The sequence below is a fragment of the Thermobia domestica genome, chromosome 1 (genome assembly GCF_964235325.1).
Source record: "Thermobia domestica chromosome 1, izTheDome1.hap1.1, whole genome shotgun sequence".
In the NCBI taxonomy this organism is placed as follows: Eukaryota; Metazoa; Arthropoda; class Insecta; order Zygentoma; family Lepismatidae; genus Thermobia; species Thermobia domestica.
This window is the reverse complement of record NC_137454.1, coordinates 294147592-294171985: the sequence shown is the minus strand read 5'-3', so window position 1 is coordinate 294171985 and position 24394 is coordinate 294147592. Positions and strand designations below refer to the sequence as shown.

The following is a 24394-nucleotide window of genomic DNA, read 5'->3' as shown; positions in this document are numbered from 1 at the left end:
TGAGATTTATTTTAACTTTTCTTTTTGCAATAAATTTAAACTTACCTAATCTCCTAAGAAATCTGACAATAATACCTGGTTCTGGTTGACTGGGAGATTTTTCAACATATAACATACATCTATCATATCATTAGTAACACTTAGGTTCAATGCTCTGCCTACTCCCTTAATTATATTATTAACATATTCATTTGGTAAGACACGAATACCTTGTATTTCAACTGTATTCCTCGTACTATAATGTTCCAATTCATCTACTTGAACTTTTAATTTATCAATTTGTTTTTTTAACATTAGATTTTGATTCTTTAATTCCTCAATAGTATTCATGCATTTTTCAATTCCTCAGTTTGAAGTTTGATGAGGTTACAATTCTCATCAAGTTTTTCATGGATGGTGTTTAAGAAAGTGCCTAACTCATCCTCCAGTCTTTTATTAGAGCCTTTAATTTCGTCGATTTCCTTTTTAAGTGATAGTAACAAGTTATGAACTTCTGACAAAGTGGGAAGTTTTTCAGCCATATCCACAGAACTGTCACCAGACATAGATTTCCGTCGAACCTTCTCGCAATCTTTACATCGCCATACATTATCTGAGGATTTAAAAAAGTTCACATCTTCTTTCTTTAAATTCACACAAACACTGTGATAAATATTTCTACACTCCGTACACTGGATTTTTGAATTAACATCTGGTCTAGACACTGATTTCGAACACTTACTGCAGATTGCCATGATGTACAAATCAAAGGGAAAAGAAGAAAAAAAATTAGAAAAAAAAGTGTGCACCCGAAGAATGTGCTCCCAAACACTTCTTTTATTTAAATGATAGGTTTTCTGAAAGGGGGTAAGAAACTAACGTTCTTTTTAATATTGGTAAATTTGTCATTTATGTAATACTGTATCTTTCACCAGTTTTAATTTCCACTAATTAATTCGACATTTTTTTTTTAAAGCTTGCATATGACTTGGTACTACGTACTCGTCACAATTACCTGGTATGAGTTAGCAACGCTGGACAATTTGTTTACATTTGAAGCTAGAGTATCAGGGAAAGTGATGATTGGATTTTATAATGACGAGTGAAATAGAATGACTGTGTATCATATTTGTCGCAGACATTGGTACTTACCTGTCAGTGCGAATACATCACTTTCCTTCCACGTGCAGAAAAACCATTGAATCACATAGTTGAAACTGGAGCACTTTTACAGTCACGTACTCACAAGGGTTGCAAACTCACGTTTCAAAATTGGAAATGTCTGAAATCAACCATTTCCACTTGTAGCGTTGATCAGCATAGGTTAAAATCCGTAATGGATAGCGAAAAGCGGCTTTCTGTAATCAATTAAGTGTTCCAAAAATATATATCATCTGTTCCATACTAAAGCCGGAAGACGCAGAAATCAATCACTTTCAGTTTTAATGTTAATAGTTGTACTTAAATCGGTAACACATCAAAAGCGGTTGTCTGCAAATAATTATGCGTCTCAAGAATATATTCCACGCCTACTCTTATTTATCCATCAATACCGAAAGTAGCAATAGAAAACTATTTCCGCTTTAACGTTTATTATCATAAAATAAAAATCCTAATAAATAGCGAGAAACGGTTTCGTGCAATCAATTAAGCATTCTTAAAATATATTTTATCTTCACTTTAATCTTTGCTAAAACTGTAAGTGGTAGAAATCAACTACTTCCGATTTTAACGGTGATCGTTACAGAATGGAAACTAACAGGTAGCGAGAAGTGTTTTTCTGTAATCGATTAAGCGTCCAAAGAGTATATTCCATCTCCACTCCAATCTGTAAATAAAAACCGAAAATCACAAATCTGCCGCTTCCGATCTTAACCGTGATCATTTATAGATTAAAATCGGTAATAGATAGCGAGAAGTGATTTTCCGGAATTAATTAAGCATTCCAAAAATATATTACATCTCTAGTCTCTCTACTAAAACCGGAAGTAGAAGGAATTAATCACTTCAGAGTTTTAAACATTATATTAATATTGGTAACGTACCGAATAGCGGTTGTCTGTAATCAATTATGCGTCCTAAGAATATATTCCATCTCTACTCTAATCTTTCTATTAACATTGAAAGTGGCATAAGTAAACTATTTCCAGTTTACGTTGATTGTCATCCCAACTGTAATAGATTGCAAGAAACGGCTTCGTAAAAGGATATAACGTGCTACAGGTCCTGTATATTATAATTGGGTAATCGGGTAGGAATAAAAGAAGCTGAAAAATTGGTAACATATTATGGTAGATTTGTATTTTTTTTATCTTAATAAGAATACGAACCAAGAGCAATATTTTGCAATCTGCTCAAGCCCTTTCGACATGGTTAAAAAATACCCTGATTACCTGAGCAGGAGAAATGATATGGAATCTTTTAGTTTTACGTCCCACGATTATGTCCTGTAAGCTAAAGGAACCGTAATGAGAATAGATGAAGTGGAATGAAGAAAGTGGGAGAAACGGGAGAACTCGTATATAAACCACGCATACGGTATTTGTCCACCACAAAACCCACTTGGCAAGAGTTTAGATCGAACTAGGGACTCCACGCACTAAGAGAGAACACTCTGCCACTTAGGCACTGTGTTCCCCCAAAGATTATAATAATAATAATGGCACCCCATGCTAGAAAGATATATCAATAACAATCAACGCTCTGCGTGTAAGTGTATATTATTAAATAAAAGCGAAATACAAAAGATTGATAACTGTATCTTCGTTACCGCTTGACTTAGATGAAATTTGATAGCATGATTATGTTTAACTCCTTGGTGTTCTCTGAGGAATTTTAAAGGATATGATCCGTAATGGTATGTGTGCTTGTTTGACTCGCTGGACGTTTTGAACCGTTGGATGTACGGAGCACATTGAAGTTCAGAGTAATAACTGTGCATAATTTCGTCTTCTAGTGAAAAGCTAGTGCTTAGTGTGTTTCAAAGGGCAATAAACTACAGGACAGCCTATATTACTCAGTTCTTATATACCAGGGAAGCAAGAAAATTTGTGCGCTTTTATACTATGAAAGAAAACTGTCAATTACAGGGTTTTAACGGTTTATTTATTCGGCAAAATACCTCCATTTGCTTCTACAACCTTCTCCCAGCGCTCAACAAGCTTGTAAATGCCAGTTTTGTAGAATATTTGTTCCCGAGACTCGACAAACTCAGCAACTGCATTTTTGACGTCTTGTTCAGTCTTGAACTGCCTGCCACGCATAAAGTTGTCGTTGGCCAAGAATAAATGGTAATCCGAAAGGGCAGCATCTGGGGAGTAGGGAGGATGAGGTAGTAGCTCCCAACCAAGTTCTGAGATTACCTCCGGCAGTCTGTTTTGTGGTGTGAGGGCGCGCGTTGTCCTGGTGATAGAGCACACCTCTTATGTTGACTAGTGCTGGCTGTTTCTGGGTCAGTTTGGTGGCTACCGTTCTCAGTTGTGATGAGTACACATCTTTGGTAATTGTCTTACCACGTTCCAAGAATTCGTAGTGCACGATACCGTTTGTAGTCCACCAAACACAGAGCAAAACCTTGCGTTGATGGATGTTCGGTTTTGCAGTCAAAGGCTTCGGATCATTCGGTAATAGCCAATGGTATGACCGTTTTTATTGTCATACATGACCCACTTCTCGTCATAAGTTAATATACGGTCCAAAATTGGACAGATTTTGTGTCTCGTCAACAAAGGTGAACAGATATTCAGTCTTAGAACTTAGCTCGTAGCGGCCAGCTGGTGAGGGACCCACTGACCCAGTTCCCAAGTCTTCCCCAACTGATGCAGACTTATCCGAATGGTTTCCCTGCTTACCTCGAATTGGTGAGCAAGTTCTTCTCATGTTTGACTGGAATCATCTTCACTAGCGGCCTTCAGGTGGTCCATGTCCACTAATTTAGGCGTCCCAGAGCGAAGCTTATCTTGCAAGGTCTCGTCACCAGTTGAAAAGTCTGGAACCATTTTTGTGCTGTACGTTTACTTATTATACCCTCTCCAAACGCAACACATATTTTTCCAGCTGCTTCTGCACCATTTGTCCCCAATTTAAACTCGTAAAGCAAACAAGGTCTAAGAACTTCATTTGACACTGACATGATCACGAGCGATTTTTATACATCACACTAACAAATGCGTTGTTGTATTCACCATGGCTGATGCGTCAACGAATAAGCTTTCCCAGCCAAACTTTCATGCTACGGCGACAGATGTCGCCGCAGCAGCCAAATGGACGCGGGGGTGGTTAAAAAGCGCAGGAACTTTCTTGCTTCCCTGGTACGTGGTTCCTATTATATCTGTTCAGTCCATTTCTCTAACTTCTTTTCCTACAAAGGGGGAACTATAATCGTTGTACTATCTCACTGGTGGCTCCTAGCTCTGTAGACAAATGAGCTAGAATTTTTGTATGCCTTTTCTCTGTGAACTGTAACACTAGGGAGTTTGATTTCAGTTTAATATACTTATTCTTTTCAAGTTTACGATTCAATATTGGCTAGTTTATGACAGAAAATTGCCTACTCAAATCGAGTTAATTTGAAAGTCAGTAATAATGTAGTGTACTTATTTTGTATAATGTAAGTCAGTTCATTTTATGTACCACGTAAATATATAGTCATTTTATGAACCATCTGAATATATAACAAGAGTAAATTAAATTTAATCAGTTTTATTTTAAATATATTTAGGTGTGTGTTTTCTTTCTTTCAGTGGAGAGAGATAGACTGGGTGAGAACGAATCTCGTTCTTTCTTCCGACAGATAGTTTCCGCTGTTGCATATGTACATAGTTTAGGATATGCTCATAGAGATTTAAAGCCAGTAAGTATTTTTAATGCATGTTATTGTATATTTGTATTGCTTATTAACCTACCTGTCTTTTTGTTTATTAACTCGGCTTATTTTAAGCATATTTAATACATTTTTATTTGAATTCAGAAGAGTGAAACTTTGAAGATAGAAATTAAACTGGTTTTCTTGTAAATTCAAAAATGAAATATGTTTATACAGAAATTTGTATAATTTCAATTGTTTTTCGGTTAACGATACTAACTCCAGTTCGTTCAATGTGGAATACTAACTTTAAAGTCCAAGGTTGTTTCCTATAGTATTCCTTTCCTCCCACAGACAAGTTAGTTGAAGTTGAGATTTAAGATAATTATTAGTTTTAGTTCTGAATCAGATGAGCGTTTTTCCTTAACCTCACTGAATTTTGACTTCACACTGCAGCGCCTGGTTTCCTTTCACAACCCCATCGAATCTCAACGGTACACTCCCAAATGATTCTTCGATTTCCTTGTAACTCTCTATTCACTTCAATCACAAATGAAGTTATAATATTAGGCAGGTTAGTTTAGACCTCAATTTCATGAGGTTTACCACCTTCGAGTTTAGGCTTCTTGTTAATAGGTAAACACGAAATACTTCTTCGCTTAATTGAGCTTAAAGCAAAATATGTTTAACTTTTTACATTTAATATAATGCAGAAAATTTCCTTGTGATTCAATATTGTCGTTTAATTTTAAGAGGAGTCCAAACTGTGTTTTACATTTTGCAGCATGGTTGAATCTGGAGCTTTCAGATCCTAAGTAAATTTAATTTCACATTTATTGTTACTATTTTGTTGAAAGCTAGAAGCAGGAAAGTATAATTTAATCTTGGTGAGTTATTTGAAGATTTTAAATAGCTAATTATCGTAGTAAGACAAGAAGGGAAATAGCGTTGAAGAAACCCAGTTTTAATCTTTTCTCTTATAAAATAGTTAATAAATTTTAGTCTGCAACTAAGGCAAATATAGGAAAGGAATTGTAGCTAAAACTCAGAACTCTTTGTAATATGGTAAGTGTAATATTATTTTGCTGTTTTGAAAATTACTACTGAACACACCTTATCTCTTTCTGGATGCCGTCTATCTCAAGGACACAAGCAAACGAATAATAAATAGGAACTCATATGTGCAGTTTATAGAAATTGATATTACAGCGCACTGAAGTATTCAAATTGCTAAAGAAAGAAAGCATGAAAATCATAAATAGATCAACGTATGTGCAATTTATAGAAATTGATTTTTTTGTTCGCTTATTTATAAACAACAGTGGAAATGGAATGTCAGTACTAAGGAGATAGTCATTAATATACAGGTTGGCCCAGTCATTAATATACAGGTTGGCCCAAAAGTAGATATACAGTCCCATATTAATCGGCCCATGGCATTTTGTATAATTTACTTACTGTTTTTCCATACAAGTTTGTTTTTAATTTCTTTTCACCTATACGTTGAACTCGAAATAGTCTGAAGGAAATAAACTGATTGTCTTAGTAAACTAAAATGTACTTGATCAATACAGGGCTCTATACCTACTTTTGGACCATTCTGTATATACTCTGATCTGGCTGATCCCGTGAACACAAAACCAGAGGGTGCGAAGGCGCCAGCAAACTCGTGGGTGACCGAATAAAGCCCCTGCGTTTGATGTAGAGCAAACAGTTACCAAACGATATCAAGATAGCCTATTACTTCAATACAATATTTGAAATATGTTTTATAAATACTTTAAAAAAACAAATTCTATTCAAGAAACCTCAAAATGAAGATGTTGAGCAGGGGGTCGGCAAACAATGTCCTGCGGGCCAAATTATGTACCACTGTTTCTTTTCATCCCTTCCCACGAGATTCATTACTAATTATTTACAATATGCCTCTACAAAAATGTGTTGGTGAAGTATGTTCTCTTCCTATTCTGACGCTTTTATAATAACACTACTAAAATAACTAGTTATTATTGAAATTTCATACAATTATTTCAGTTTTAGAGCATTCGTAAGATGATCTGAAAACCGCCTTGACCGAGATTCAGGCTGTTTTGTGATCTAAGCACTTTGTTGGGAACTGGCTTCCTTATGTTCTAAGAGGGAACGCAACAAAGAAATAAAAAGTTCTTGTGTCCACATCGTGATGTCAATCTAATCATTTTCTCTTTTTTATACTTGTTTTCTTTCTTGAAATTTTACTGAAGAGATGCGGGAGGACCCTTACGTCTACCGTTATTTCCATCTCTGTTTATAAGTGTTCTTTTCTATCACAAAATAATCCCCTTTATTGATTTATTTTAAATTTTGGATGACATCTAATGCTTTGCAGCAAATCGATTGTTAATAACAATTTTATTAATGAATGTTCATTTTATACACATTTTAAAGATTCTTTGTCACATACGCACATTCTAAATTGAAACTTCCTGTTGTTAATGATCTACAAGTGTTTACCTCGGAGCAAAAAAGAGCTTTAAGGGAATCCATAGCGGAAAAGCTGCACTACCTGATAACCCATGGCCATTAGTTGAGATGGTTAGCTTTACCCTTCAAAATTTTCCGGAGTTACTGAAATTCTTCATTGAAGAATGCGCCGATATGTTAATTGGCTTACATAGAGTAAACAAATACAACCAATTCTTGAATTTCTTTACATGTTTTTTCTTAAAACTTTTTTCTTTCTTCTTTACACTTTAATCAATCAGGGTAGTATTTTGGTCATTCATCTTCCAGGATAAGTCGTGCGAATGCGTGCTTCTGAGTTTCCCTTCAAATATAGCATTTCTGCCTCACATATAGGAAATATGAAAACATTAAGTAAAATAGCAGTATGATATTTAGCATGGCCAAGATACCCAAGTAAACTTACCATTAACGTCGTAGGACAAGCATCATAGGTTGCTTGAATGCGGCCAAGTTTCAAAGTAGACAGTTGAACACTTGCAGAGTAATAACTAATGCATTCTTGTGTGAACATACAGGTTCTATGAAGATGAAGCCAATGTAAGAAGGTGGTTAACTTAGAGAGCTGGTCAAGTTAATAGAGTTTACTGTAACAAAATACTATTATCTGTTAAGTCATATTTTCTAGTGATAAATAAAGCATAAAATTGTAACTGTTTTAACATGTTGCAAGTTGTTCAAGAGCTTTAGTAAACAAAATGGTTAAAAGAAATTTCTAATTCATGTCGATGTTACTGTATCATCATTGTCTCTAGGTAATAACTTGAATGTGTTAGTAGTATATCTCATATGTTTTTGAATTGAAAAGAATGTTTGGTTAATGCCAGTCCTCAAATTGCAGAAAACGATCTGGCGTCCCCATTAAACCATAATCAAGGAATTAAATCACTATTATTATTATTATTACTATTATAAACTTATCAACAACGTGGTTACTGTCAGGAACGAATAAAAGATCATTCGCAGTCAAGTTAATACTACTATTTGACTAGGCCCTGTGTTTTCTCCTTGTGATCTCTAAATTAACAAGTATTATGGAGGATAAAATCGTAATTTTGAAATTATTACTGAAATGCAAAATTAAAAAGATACGAGGATGTTTGTTTTAACGTATCTTCTTTACGATGACCATAGTCATGGCAGGACCTGTGAATAGTCCTATAATCCAGCTATCTTGAATGCAAGATAATGTAATGCGAAAAAGGTTCCTGTCTGAGGTGATTTTACACAATTCTTTGTGGATCCTTCTGCAGCACTAAATGTAAACTCTGTGGTTGTGAGCTCACTTAAGTAGAATATCCGTCCTTCATATCCTTGGTGTTGTGCAAGAGCAAAACGCCTTCATTACTGTGGCAGATTAGGGTTCGATTCCCTGTTGTTTCAACTTACTGTTGTTTCATAAGAGAAATGTGTAGCTTATATGATGAACAGGCGTACGCTGCAGAAGTGAGAACATTAAACACAGATTCCCATTAATTTAAGAAAAACTCGCGGTCAACCTGATAAAACATTGCCATCTACACTCATGCTTTAGAAAAGTGATATGCCTACGCCTTTTCGTTACATATGAAACGATGTGTTGCAACAAATTTCAAACTTTTTTAGTCGACGGATTATAACGGAAGTTTTCATTTCATACCAGTGGCGTAGGGAAGGGGGGCGGAGGGGCCGGTTTCCCCCAAAGAAATCCGACAATGTACTTTGGTACTTTGATGTTTGTAATTTTTTTTATATATTTTTTGTTTGTAATTTTTCTATATGTACCTATAACAGCACTTGCCCCCCCCCCCCCAAACAGACATCCTGACTACGCTACTGTTTCATACGGATTATAACGGAAGTTTTCATTTCATACACTGATTAGTATTCTGAAGTTCTGTTTGGTGGCGATTTCTTTGTAAATAATAATAATAATAATTTAGTTTAATATTATTGTGATTGTCTGTATATATATATATATATTTGAGTTATGAGTGATGTTCTAAAAGTATCCTAAAGCATAATTTTATATTGTAGGAAAACCTGCTTCTAGGAGAAAATCAACAACTAAAACTTATAGATTTTGGGCTTTGTGCTAATCCAAGAGGAGGTATGGAGTCACAATTAGATACGTGTTGTGGGTCACCTGCGTATGCAGCACCTGAGCTTGTTTCAGGAAAATCGTATTTAGGTATGTTGGATTATAGTATTTCTTGTTGTTTTATGTAGTTGGTTTGCTATTCGATATCATAAAGACCAGATAGAAATAATGAACTAGTATTTTCTTTCAGTTAAAACTGCAAGGTGTGAGTTGTCACACATTCAGTCACATATTGACAGCAGTGTTGAATTCAGACATTTTCGTCCGGAAGGGGGGGGGGGAATGTTTTTCTGTATTTTTGCAAGAAAGCAGCATATTTAACAATTCCATTCACATGCACGTCTTACCTAATATTGAGACTAATTGCTAATAAATATTCAATATGAGATCATTTTTTTTTTTAAAAAAAACAATCGTTTAATTTTATCTAAAACATTAAATAAAGCTGGCAAAAATATTTTAGACTAAACTTTAGCTGTTATTTACAGTAGCTACTTTTGTTATTATTTCCTATATTCAGTAGTTACTGTTTGTTACTAATGTAGAAGTTTTTAAAAAGATTTAAATTAACTCAAATATTTTTTGAGTTAATTTAAATGTTTTTAAAAACTTCTGATTCTAAATCAAAAAATTCTTTCTCACACTTCTGATTCTAAATCAAAAAATTCTTTCTCACACTTCTGATTCTAAATCAAAAAATTCTTTCTCACACTTCTGATTTTAAATAAAAAAATTCTTTCTCACACTTCCGATTCTAAATCAAGCATATTAGCCTTGGTTTCTTCACTGCATACACATCAATAGTTTAGTTTACGAAATCTTCAGTAGGATTAGTGCCGTGTCGTGGAAAATGAGCGCTTGGGGCGAGCGTATACGACGGAACCCCCGTACATGTGAGTGAGGTCGACAGACCACCTGCGAAAGGTGAGAAAATTTTAAAAAGTAAACCTTGCTTTTCCTTGATTTTGAACACTTTTTATTATTTTTTCCTTTCATTTTATATATGTGCACATGCCCACATGTGTTTCATTCCTCTCTTTTTTCTTCCCTTTTTTCTTTTCTTTTTCCCTCCCGAATTTTGCGCCCCTTACTTCGGCCTCCGGGGCCGTTGTCCCGCTTGCCCCTCCCTCATGGCAGGGCACTGAGCAGGATCTACATCACCTTCAATAGCAATCTTTCACTTATATACTACTATTATATTGATAAATTCTATATAAATCTCTGACCCAGGAGGGATAACTGTTCCTCCCTGATCCGTCTAAATGACGCCTTGTGAATCTCACCCTTTAACTGACTTATTTTTAATTAAAGAAAGATGTATTTACTTTAATAATCGTAAAACACATTTACGTCTGTTACTTCCGATGCGAGAAATGGAATTTAGGCGCTCTATTTCAAATAATGCAAGAACTGTACATTTTCAAGAACTGAAGTCTGCTGACATCACAGATCATATGGAATGATCGAAAGATCTTCCCTATCTTTCCTTTCCTATCTCAATCTGTGCTAGTGCTACCTACTAATATATAATATAGGGCAAGAGTATAGTACCTACTAAAATACAAACCTTTCTTCAACAGTTGACAATTTCATGTTCTGCCAAACTCGGTCATAGCGTTAAGAAATGCAGGTTTTATTGACTATTTGGTATTCTATCTTAGATGTTACATGTTTAATATTTATATAGACTGGGTCTGCGTCATTTATATGTATATTGAGAGAGAGGATTTCGTCTGCACGTGCACGAAAAGAAAACCAAATAATTGGGTGAAGTAATTTCTACATTTTGTGACTGAAATTCTGGGAGTTTCCCCGGGGGGGACAGAATTTTCTTCGGGGGGAGATTTCCCCCGGGCTACCCCCTGAATTCATCCCTGATTGACATAATTCTTAAATAAGAAATTCTAACTGAGAATATCCATAATATGATCACATTATTTAGTAATATTATTATTTTACCTCACTCAATGCCTATACGTGTTGCAAGGTTTTGCAGTTATTCTTTCTTTGAGCCACGATAATGTGGTGGGGAAGGTTCTGTTCCGTGCGAAGTGATCTTGAATGATGGTCTTGAATGGTGGTCCTGAATGATGGTCTCGCCAACTATGTCAGTCTTGGCGTTGTTCAGAGCCCAGATAAATAGGTTCCATTGCATAAGGACGTAAAGTAAAATCAATTAATACCTATTTCTAACTTGTTAATCATAGTTCAAATGACAAAAGTTAGCATGATTTTTTCTATTTTATCGGTGAGGTATTTAAATGTTTTATTTTGAACCTGTGTACTTCTACTCGAGCTAAACTAGGCTTTGTAGCTCCACATGATTTTCACTCGGTATGTTTACACTTTCTTTAATCGACAATGATTGAACTACAGAATTGTCTTCCGATGTGGAGGATGGGTGATGTCAATAAACAATTTGTGTTATCTCGTCATCTCACATGGTTCTCCTGGTGGTTTAGCGAAGGTTGAAAAAAATATCTCTCTCTCGTAATTGGTGCGTGAAGAGGTGACTGGTTGATGGAAATTTAATGTCCTTCTTTAGCACCAGAACTGCACGAGACAGGACCTATTGCTTAAAGTAAGACCCGAACTACTACTCAGGTTTATATTTGATATATGCATCTCTACCTCTATTGGGAGAAATATTGGGATAAGTGACTTACTGAATGCATTTATTGACGATTTGAATGTTACAAATACAAATAAATGGCAGCTAATTTGGAATACAAATAAATGGCAAGTAATTTAAAATATAAGTACTTGATAGACATATTAAAATAACAAGCAAATACAAGTTGAGTAAGAGCCACTAGTTGAGTAAGACTCACCAAACCAACTTTTCAATTTTTTTATACCAAACTTTTCTGTGTACCAATATTTTTCCAAACGATTAACAGTACTGTTAAAATTAAACAAAATCGTACCACTGTAGATCCTGAGTTCTTCAATGAACAGTGTAAACATATGCCCGTCGATTTTCATTAATTTGGCTGGTAAGAAAGTTGCTTTCTATACACAGAATCCCATTACTTGAGATAAGAAAACTTACACGTTATTTTGGATTAGACATTAATCTCTTGGAAACATTTATGGTGGACAAACACCGTATGCGTGGGTTTTCTCGGGGTTCTTCCGTTTCCTCCTACTTTCATTCTACCATTTCGTTCATTATTTCATCATCGTCATCTCCTTTAGCCTAGCCGGCATAACAGTGGGACGTAAAACTTAAAGTGTCTAATTTCATTTCATTTCTTCTTGTAAACAACATTTTATACGAGTTTGAATCGAAATTTTTGTATCTGTTTATTGCAAAATATAGTTCCATGAAAATGTAGCCTTTATATTAGGAGCCATACCACCAGGTAAAGAGCTAGACGAGCTTTTCCTAGTGTAAATTATGTTATCTAATTTTTTCTGCAAGAAGAAGTAGTAGTTTGGTTTGTGGTAATTAGATTTTCTATATTATTTATGTGTTATTAGAATCTGTTGTTCCTTGTATTTTTCTTTTTCCTTCATGGTCCTAGCCTTCATATATTCTTGTTGTTCTTTTCACTTATTTACTAGTTTCCTACACACATTATTGTTATTGTTTAATTATGGTTTTCTCTATTTATATTTCTTACTGTTCAATGTATGTATGTTCAACATTTTATATAACTGAAATTTCGTCATGTAATTATTTTTCATTGTTGTAAATATATAGATGCTTTAAATGAAACAAAAAACTAAAAAACTAAATAAATATCAAACATATTGTATAAAGTTCATGAAAATAGCGTTATTGATATTTAAAAATTAAATAGTTGGCGATATTGAAATTCCTTTAATAGCATAATGATGGTAGAAATTCAAGACGATAGAAACAAAAAACTTGTTAATAAAGGAAGAAGTTCCATTTAAAATTGTTTGGAAAACAACATCGGGTTTTCTGTATATACATATCAGATCTGCACATCTATTTAAGATCAAATCCAATGTTAAAACTAATAAGAAAAAATATTTTCATGGAACTTTGGTTGTGAAAAAAAAAAAATCAAAATAAAGAAGTAGGTTATTTATTTGAAATACGATGGAAGAAATTTTATACGAATTTAACGAGATGGTGCAATTAGGTAGGATTCAATTTAAGAAAGTTGGTAATAAATGGATAGTCTTACCGGTCTTACAACCAAGTTTTCATGGATAGTCTTACCAGTTAAGAAGACACTCGAAAGATAGGTATCAATAAAAATTAGAGAAAAGAGTTTAACGGAATATTAAAATTTGCTCTTTGTGGACGAGAGGGTGGACAACTTACAGAACAGCGGCGTGCAGTTTCATTGATACGTACGTAGTTAACATGATCATGAGTACTGGAATTAGATTAAAAGATCATGTCCGGGATATGGAAAATGATAAACTTCAGGAGGTTTTCAGCACTTAAAAAGAAATAATATTACAAATGATATAAATAAAACTAAAATAGCTGAGACACTAATATAGAAAGGAAAGTATGGGATTTGCTTTATATAAAAATGAAAAATGCTCTGTTTAATTTGAATTTTGATAAAATAAAAAAAACTCACAAGCACTGGGTTTTCTCTAAATTTAACGAAATGCTATTTTATATAGAAGCATTGACTATAGTACGCGGCACTTGAATTGGCGTATAACCTTCAGCCCTACTCTCGCGTCGACCAACCCGGTTGCAGTGACGTTGCCAGCGCAATAAAGTGGAAGATTGCTTCAGCCAGAACTAAAATAGAAATTTGATGTTTTTAAACTAAAACAGTAATCGAGAGTTGTAGAATATATTTTTCTGAGAATATTGGTGAAACAACCATGTGAGCTTAATTTTTTCGTATTTTACAGCTGTTTTTATTTTCCTTTGATTTCTTATTGTGATTATTGCTTCATGATGAAAGTTGATTTTAGCAATGAGAATTAGCTTTAAAAGGATTAATTTTATGAATCTCCTCAAATTTTAAATTTCCGTTGGGCAAAGCACTACATCACTGCGGTGATTTCATGAGATTTTTGCAACGGGGCTTTGAATTAAAAGGGAGGTGTGTGTGAAAGTAGTACTGCTAAAATAGTGATAAGCCAGGTTGAGGACGATCGGAGAAATGCCCTCGGGAGGGAAGGGGAATTACCCTGGGCTTCTATCTGAAATAATCACTGGTCATTAGCCAGCTATTGGTCCTCTACGTGCTTTTTCTGCGAGGAGTTCAGTTTTAGTTCTTAATTTTAAAGAGCAGGGAAGGGAAAAACCCTTTCTGTCAACCAACTGAGGGATGTAAAGAGATCAAAATTAATTTGATGTCAAAACTTTTATTTTCGATCTTATGTTCTTCGTACCTCCCTGGCCAAATCCGTGGCGAGTTGGTAACTTACATTCTAAAACACAATTCCACAGACGAATTTCGGGGAACTGGATATACGAGATTTTATGAACACAGTGTATAGAACATATTCATTCATTATATTATAAAACCCTTCCCCCCTATGCAATGTCTTTAGTTTTTGCTTGTGCAGAGTGCGAATTAGCCCATTATAGTGTTTTGAAATTTAGAGTATATATATATATATATATATATATATATAAATAAGAGAGAGAGAGAGAGAGAAAAGAAAGTCTCGCAAAGTAATATATATATATATTCTAACCAAATCAGGACTCAAGGGCGACATTCTTATTTCGGGCAACTGTGGCTCAGTGGCAGAGCTCTTACCTTTGGTGTATGTTGGTGTATGGAGTCCCTGGCTCAATTCTAACTCTCGAAGTGTGCTTCGTGGATGACAAATACTGCGTGGTAGATTTTCTCAATGTTTTCTCGTTTCCCCCACTTTTATTATTCCATCTTTGTCTCCCTTAGTCTGGGTGAATAATCGTGGGACGTCAAGTTAAAAAGTATTAATTCAACATACTGCAGTTATGCCCTGTCGGTTAATGCAGAGAAGTAATGAGTAAAAATTAATGAAAATGGAAGAATTAATGCTATTAAAATAATGGGAGGAAATGGGAAAATCCCGATAAACCTACAAACACGTTTCCCTCACAAACTTGTAAGGGTTTTAATCGAATCGAAGATTGTTATCGTTAGAAGTAAGTGCCTCATCACTAGGCCATCGTGCATTTCGTACGTAAATTTTATGAATTGGAATAAACAGTATATTTGCCATTTATTAATTTGCTCAAAGAAATATGCAGTCTTACTTTGTATCATGAATTTTTGTATTTCACTCACATGACTTAGTGCTGTCTGACGCTTTTATCAGTGAAATCTAAGAACTGTTAAACTGGATACGTAAGTTCCTCCCTTTCTGCGGAGTTCCTCTGAAAGAAAAGTAAATAACTTCACTTCTCAAAACTATAACAAAATTTACTTCTTGGAAAACGGGAGGAACCGTAACATACATGTCCAGATTAGGAATGTTTGATGTCATCCATAAAGGTGTCAGAGAATACTGAAGCCATTTGAGTGAAATACAAAAATTCATATACAACGTAAGACTCATTTGCTTAATAATATAATATTTGAGTTATTTGTTTCAAAACATTTGTCTGCAATTGCACCTGAAAGAAAGTTTTTCCTTACTTCCGTGTGGTGGCACTATACACGATCCCTACATTTTTTTTTTTTTTTTTTCGAGCTAGGAAAGGAGAAGGAGGTAACCTTTTAATGAATGTTTCCTCATATAATCTGCTGGTTGAGGTTGTTACTGTTAAATGGTGACCTCAGTGAGAGTAGATCAAACACGGGAACCTCAAACATTTTATGAGCGTGAATAGTTTGAGTTTAAACTGGAAACAACACTATTGAGCAACTATTTCATAATTGCTTTTATAATATTCGCGAAATCATAAATATTTCGTTATTAAATATCATAAATACTATAATGTGACTTATGCCATTTTTCCTGAAGTTTACAAGGTGTAGTTTATTCTTGCGGGTGTTATTCATACTTCAATAAGAATTGTAGAATCTAAGTAATTTCTTCTGAAATAATCCACAAGGAGTAGTTTACTCTTGGGAGTGATTTTTAAAAAAAAGTTTTCTTTAAACGTCTATTACAGTTTTGTTCATATTTCATAAGTAAATGTATTAGTAATAACTGCGTCATAACTGATTTAATTTAAGGAATGGGAAAGAGAAAGTTTAGTGCGATGGTTTGTAGCTTTTGTTTTACTTTCGAAACAAGAATGTTGAGCTATTCGGCTGAGTTCTTCTTTTCGGCAAGTGCAGGTGTTGTTTCACGTGCGTTATTACTCAGATGCTTCCAACTGGAGTATGGTGATCTCGACTTAGGCAAGTAGGAACATTGTTCTCTTCAGCGTGAAAACGATTTTCAAGTCCTGGATTTTCTAATACCTTGTCCGTAGATTCCAAACTTTGCCACCATTTAAAGGTACTCTGCAAAATAAAATTACGGGAGTGCTTAGTTTTTGTCCACTTGACATTCATTCTTGGGATTTTGAGACAAACAGACAGACAGACAGAAAGCAACGTGGAATATTTATACATTTTTGTAAAATCATTACTTTCATCCAAGAGGTTAGAAAGAGATTGTCATATACATTGTTTATTATTAGTGGCAAAAATGACGGGAAAAAAGCTACGATTACTAGTTACAACCCAATATTATTTTTTTCTTTTTCTTCTAGGAGCGGAAGCTGATATTTGGAGCTTAGGAGTGCTACTGTACGCTCTGCTGTGTGGTTATCTTCCTTTTGATGACGACAATATAGGTCACTTGTATAGAAAAATATTGGTTAGTTCTTCTTTTATTTCTTTTCTTTTCTTTCTTTTCTTTTTTCTTTTTTTTTGTGCGTTGTATACGTAACTATTGTTCATATATACAAAAGTAAAGAAAAGTATACTCTTTTCCAATATAAAAGTTTAATACGAATCAAAGACCAGGCAACAAGAGACGGTACGGCAATCATATCAGCACAAGTTAACCCCCCTCTTAACAGAAAAGAAGGCAGTCTACCTGAATCTTGTAATATTATAATCAAGTTGAACATAAATAAGTAATGATAAATTAATCCTATAGAAAGGAATTATTTATTTCCACAAATCATTATAATACTGTTCGAAGAAAAGGTACATATAAAGGTGAAATTTAGAACAATGAACAGCAGTAAACACACGTCGTACAATTAATCTAGAAGCAAGACGTAGCAGATCGCAAAACTTTGTTATACTGCTGGGGTGATTCTGATACAGGGCAAGTCAAAATGATGAACTCGATTTCAGAAATTTATTCTGTGAAATCTAATAAACATGTGTTATCGTGGGACATGTGCTAAGAAAGGTAAAATGTCAAAGTTTTCTTCAAACATATCACAAGTGTTCTATATGAGCACCTCACTTAACACTGCACACATCAAGCTGATAGTCTATCTCGTGCCAAACCTTTTGGTGCAGGTTGCAGTCAGTATCAGCAATTCATTTCATTTTCGCTGCTGATTCTTAGCAGTAGAAAGTGGAAACACTACGTGGAAACTAACCTTTCGAAGCGCACTTCTTACACTAACATATGTTTATTAGATTTCACAGATAAATTTCTGAAATCGAGTCCATCATTTTGACTTGCCATGCCCTATAGAAACGGCCCCATGAATTTGCTAATGTATTCTTAATTTCTGTTTGAAGTCGCTGACAATTGTGATATATTAATTCTTTGGCCTTGTGGAGTTGAATAGTGTTCAATCCAATTGGCAGGGGCAATGCTTACACAGTAAAGTGCATGGATCGATAAGATTTGCATTTCGTAAACATAATGTGCACGTGACATCCACTGAAAAAACTGTGGGTCAGCGAGTGTTTCTTGTTCGTACATGGTGAGTGACAGGTCTATTGCTGCGACGCAACTGGAATTCAGGAAGAAGTTCAGAGTCTGAAAGAGTCCTGCAAAATCGACTATTCATGTACTAGCGCAAATTGGAAACTACGAGGACACTGCAGAGCTTATCAATCTATGGTCTGGATTGCGTAAGTACTGCTACCTACCAATTGGAGTGAACACTATTCGACTCTACGAAGCCTAAGTATAACACAATTGTTAGCAGCTTCAGGCTAAAACTACGGAAATATTAGCAAATTCATGGAGTCGGTTCTATAAGAACCGTCTATAGTATATTTTGATTCAGTCTAGTCATTTCCGTTAAGGAGTATTTATAAATTTTCCTCACCAACTTCTCTCGACCCCTCCCTTCTCAAAGAAAAATAGAGTGTAGGTACATATAATTAATTTTCTTTATATAATGTATCCTGTACTTAACAGTTAAAAAGTATGTGTAAAAATTGTGCTTACAATTATTTGTTTGTTTATAGAGTGGAGTGTACGACCAACCAGCATGGTTAAGTTCAGAAAGTAAACAGCTTATACGCTCTATGCTTCAAGTTGACCCAAAGAGACGTATTAAGATAGAGGAATTAATAAATCATCCGTGGTTAATGAAAGGATATAGAACACCTGTAGAATGGGAGAGTCAGAGTAAGGTAATATATTTCTATAGTTTATCTGTTTACTAAATCATAGTCAGTATATAATTTTATCTACTATACTGAATAGATGTAAAAATTAGTTGCCAACTAATAAAGAGAAACCTAGGTTAGAGCTTTTAAAAATAAAGCATTGAGGATAATGTTTCATGTAAAAAGAGATGAACAAACTGTTAAGTAGAAAAGGTTATACAACGCAAGACCAGTGTAGGCACATGTCACTCACTTATGTACGTATTGCAGCCACGAAACTAAGAAAATAACATGAAATTTAGTTTTTTTTTTCTTTTTTCATCGTATTTTCCAACTGTAGGTGGTAGTGATTTGAAACAAAATTCTCTAACTTTGTTGTTGAACTACTGCACTTTCCAAATCGAACAAATAGTGATGTAATAATCAATAAATTTTCACAATACTGAAAGTAATACCTACTGTATTATATCATTGATAGTAGTGCCACCTGCTAAGTGCCAATATAAATTAGAGGCAAAAAGCTTTCTTTTTCATTCTTCTTTTCCTCTGTTATTAACTTAAGTTAATGTAACTACGTACGAGGATCACAGCAAAAGTCAAAGCACTTTTCTTTTAACGAAAACTAAAACGAATGAGAAATTCTGAAATGTGAAAATAGAAGGTTAATACATATGTAAATGTTACATGTAGGAAGTTGGATGAAAATAGATGTCCCTATCATGATATAGCATGAGGAAAAATGCCTACAACGAGTAGTTCGTTTCATACATGATCCACATTTTGAATTGCAACATTACAAGTACAATTACACTTATGCGTTTAGACCAGAAACAAATACCAGTGGAATCTTCGAAGTAGTTTTCAAAAGAATCCATCACACACTGCCAGCGATGTTGAAAATGCTGAATCCGTGGCCTCACTATGAGTGAATCTTCTGATTTCACAGCTCACTACTGTGACAATGTCTTCATGTTCAAACGCGTGTTCCACGCAGTGCTTCCTTCAGTTTGAATATGAGGTCGAAATCGCAAGGTGATAAGATAAGTCTTGCGAATATGGTGGATGCTCGAGTACTTCCCATCCTCATCGCCCAGAAGATTCTGGACTCTCACTGCCATATGAACTATTGCGTTGTCATGAATGATGAGTGCAGGCGTGTCGATGTTAGAGCATTTCCTATCGTCCTACGCAGATGTCGTTGCAGGAAAGTGCAAGATTAGTATTATACTTCACAGTTCGGCCATGTGACGTTACTTAGCATCATGATCCTCACATCTAGTGGATTCTTTGGGAGACTACTAGGAAGGACTCTAAATACCAGTGGTATGTGTTTCTAGACTTGCAGTTGTACTTGTGATTTGTAATGTTCTAATTCGAGATAAAACACATACGAAATAAACAATTTGTTGTTCTCATTTTTCTCGTGGTATTTTTTGCACATTCAATTTCTAAATGTAACTTTTACATATGTTCATGATGCGAAGGAATCCCCGCTCTTTTTTTTTAAATAAAATAAATACAAACGATTCCAGTTAATAGGACAATCTGATAATAGAGCCAGATGTTTTAAAAAAAAAGTATGGTACGAACCACACTGTTTAGATTATTATCAATTCTTGACTTGTTATGGGCAAACTAGCTACGTAACTGAGAATTTTATTTTAAGGGTCAAATAATTACTGTTTCGGATTATTTGATGATGAATTTTCGCAAATGCTGGGGCACGTGTCCAATTATTTTCAATAGGAAGTCTATTTACCTAGTTTTATCTGCCTAACATGTGGGCCTGGGAAGATACAATACTTTTGGGTTTCATGTTGAACCTCCCTTTTCTGCATTTTAATAAAAGCAACATGATAGAAACCCGGCCCGAGCAAAGTACTGTGCTCCAAAATTAATTTAAGATGATTCAGCCATTTAACAGTTTTGTAGTAAGGAATATTTGAAAGAGTAAAGCACTGATAGACACAAGCGATCAGTGACAGAGGACAAGCAAGTAATCGTGCAACTCATTTAAAATTTTTGATTTTTGAATCTGAGCATTTTTTTTTCTTTTCTTTACACTATGTCCATTGATTGGGTGAGTTTCAGGATAGGTTAGACTTGAAGTCATGAGATAAAATGTGAACAGAAAGGATGAGACACATTTAGACAAGTTGATATTTAGGTCATCGTCCAATTTCTTCATAATTGTTAGAAATGTGTGTCTAGATTAAGCAGGGAGGCAAAGGAAGGTAATACGGTACAGTGGAACATTGGTTAGAGTTACATGCAGAAACATTATTCAACCCCCTTGGCTTTGAGCATATTGGAATAATGCTAGACTGGCGAGCACAAGACTTTTCAGTCACTTGTTCGAGTTACGCCGAAGACATGAGTTCGTTCGTCATTCTTTCGTTAGACATTTTATAATCTTACGTAGTTTCCTATCGTCTTCGTTAGCCTTTAGCGCACAAAACTGACACCTAAATCTCAAACAAACAAAGAATCACTTAAATCTTACAAATTCGTTCGTTCGTGCAAACATTTTTTGGGATTATCTTTTGCATCTGCAAGTTACGTGTACTAAAGAAGAGGATGATTGCTTTTCTTTCTTCATTTCTTTTGTTTTTGCTTAAATACGAAGTATTATTAGTTTTCATATTCCTTTCTATTTGACAAGAAAGTTTTCAAGTAATAGGCCATTTCGTTGGCGTATTGTAATGTATTTAGCCACTTTTCATTGTCATTATCTCCCATTCTTTATTTATTACCGGTATTATGTATTTCTTATTATTTCTAATTTATTGTTAATTTCTTGATTCATTTTATTTTTCCTTCCCTTCCTATGCGGTCTTACAGACATACTTGTCCCATTAGCTCTACTTTTCTCCACTAATCTTCATATACTTTCAACCTGGTATTACTACTACTGTATGACCCTGCGTTCTAGTACATCATACACCAGGACGCCTCACAGCCTTTTCTGTATTGTTTTCTTTATTCCATAAATGTTCTTCGCCTTATCTGATGAAAAAGCGTATAGTGTACTTTCTGAGTGTGTGTGTGTGATTATCTTGCCTATGTTCTGGTAAATAATTCATGATATATGTGTAATTATAAATCCCTGTTAGTTATGGAAAAGTATTAAAATCAGTTCATCAATTTCGAAGATATTGGTCTCAGAAGATAGCTGTCTAAATTTATCTATTTTATAATAAATTTATTAATGTATTCAATACAGATACTTATCAATTTAATGGAAACACCTGGAAAAAAGTGGAACTTAACAGATTAATATGACGTTGGACCACCTTTCGGCCTCAGAACAGCTCTGATACGACGTGGAATAGTCGTAGAGATCGTGAATAGTATGAACTGGAATATTCCGTGTTCAGTGCATCACTTAGTTCTGTGAAAGAGAATGGAAGTGGAAATCCGATTCCTGTCTCCAAGTGGTGGGCAAGGAGAAGTATTCAATTTAATACTGGTATTCCTCAAAAAACGCCACAACAGGGTTTGAATGGGTGTGAATGGGTGCATTATCATCCTGAAACATGGTGTAATTGTCCGGAAACATCTTTACCATAGAATACACATCTCTGCCATAGAATACATATAATCACGGGCAGTGACGCGACTGGTAAGCTTGAGCATAGGATTCACTGGAAACCAGGATATTGTGACTCATAGCATCACAAAGCTGTGACCGTGTTTCACAGTTGGATGAAGGCAGTATGAATCATATCCTTTTTTGGCCTCCGCGACATACAAACACGATTCGTGATTTGAAATGAGATGAACAATGACTCATCCGACCACACTACACGTTTCCAGTTATCAGCGGTCCATGCTGTGCTAAAGCGTCATGGTCCCTTATCAGCTGTTTCATCCACAGGTTGTAGGAGATACTATTTGATTTTCTCCATCATTTGCACCACAATTGTAGACGGTTCTGAATGACAATCCGCTTAAATGCTCGGCGAGACCTATCACTGAGGGATTTTTCCGGCCATTATTCCTCTTTTCTGATATGGTTTTGCCGTGAGTATTGTAGGCCGTCAACGCCTTGGACCCTGTTCCTCGCGATACACTTAATACACTTACAACTTTTGGCACACTCGTACAATATAATCGAGCGAATAATTTACCCTCTTTGTTAATGAGAGAGGTTGACTATTTTACAATATACCGTCTGCTAAGTTCGCTGCGCACTGGCGTTCTATTCTTCTTCACGTAGTACAGAGTTTACCATAACAGTACCACCACCAACATTTCAGTGCTGCGATCATCGCCTGACTGTTGATAGCTTATCTGACGTGTTTCCATTAAATTGCTTAGAATCTGTAAGTTCACTTTCTTAGTCACCAATTTCATATTTGTTTCAGGTAAACGAACCTGACAAGGACTGCATTCAAATGATGGCTTCATTCCGTGATATGTCGGTTGGTAGAATGTCTGAAATTGTCCGCCAGTGGAGATTTGACAGTGATACGGCTATGTATTTGCTATTACTTCACAAGAAGAAACACGGACGACCGTTATGTTTGATTAGTGTTGTTCAGCCTCAAAGATTGGTAAGAATATTTTAAATCATTAACATAATATTGAAATGTAATGCCATGTATTTTCTTTCAACTTTAAATTTCTCTTTGTTGATTATATTGCGATTGCCAAAGCTTCACATAATAAAAGTTAAAAAACAAAGGAAAAACTATCTTTGCAGAGCTGTGTTTTCTCTCCTTCACGTAATTAGTCAAAGGTGAAGCATCATTCTCTAAAAGATCTTTGTATAAACTATAGAAGAAAAAAATTTCTCGTATAATTTTGAGTTTGATGTTTTTAAAAGAAGGGTGGTGGCCAAGTTTGTTTTGAATCGACTGTACGTCTTGTTTACTCAATATAATCAATTTCAAGCACCTTTAGTTCTTGTATAGTCACTTTAAGTCTCCCATGTGGTGATCTTTTTTTCTGTGTTCAATTAATTTCGTAGGTAGATTTTTGCCATTTTAATGGAGAAAACTTCATTGCGCGCTCTGTGATATACATTTTTTTCTTTCTGAAGTACTGCCACTGGATAAATTAGTTAAATTAAATGGTTGTCACAGAAAATGTAAACGTTTCTATCAGGGTTGGCTGGTTTAAACCAAGATTTAAACCAGCTGGTTTTTTTTTAAAAAAAAACAACTGGTTTAAACCGAAAAACGAAAAATGTTCGTAAAAGTGTAAGTGTTTGTAAAATCTTGATGAACACACATTTGTGGGTTATCACGTTTCACTCCCGTATATTATTCGTATTATATTCAGACCTAAATTCCCCATTCATTACTCAAAAAGATTATACTACAAAAGCAACTTTTTTTTATATAAGTTTATAAATGTTTGTTTTGTGATTTTTTTGTAGTTATTATTGTTGTGTAATTGCAATCAAAGAAAAATTGTTTACTATTGATAAAATACATCGAAATGCCGTACTTTTGTGTGTGTGTGTGTGTGTGGGGGGGGGGGTCATACAGACCCAACGAGAGGCATTTAGTGAAATGAGAAGTATCTTTGGTATATATTTATGTATAAATGAGTCTG

At 34.8% G+C, this 24394-nt stretch overlaps 1 protein-coding gene across 4 annotated transcripts in view; it reads left to right on the top strand.

Annotated features, from left to right (window-relative positions):
* LOC145661463 (maternal embryonic leucine zipper kinase-like) overlaps positions 1–24394 on the top strand; it is a 482991-nt gene that overhangs the window by 35403 nt on the left and 423194 nt on the right. For all 4 annotated transcript variants that reach the window (XM_081726778.1, XM_081726784.1, XM_081726775.1 and 1 more), the window contains 5 exons: positions 4722–4831; positions 9302–9455; positions 17014–17120; positions 18689–18856; positions 23200–23388. In XM_081726778.1, coding sequence (XP_081582904.1) covers positions 4722–4831; positions 9302–9455; positions 17014–17120; positions 18689–18856; positions 23200–23388 — 728 coding nt within the window. The remainder of the gene's footprint in view (positions 1–4721; positions 4832–9301; positions 9456–17013; positions 17121–18688; positions 18857–23199; positions 23389–24394) is intronic.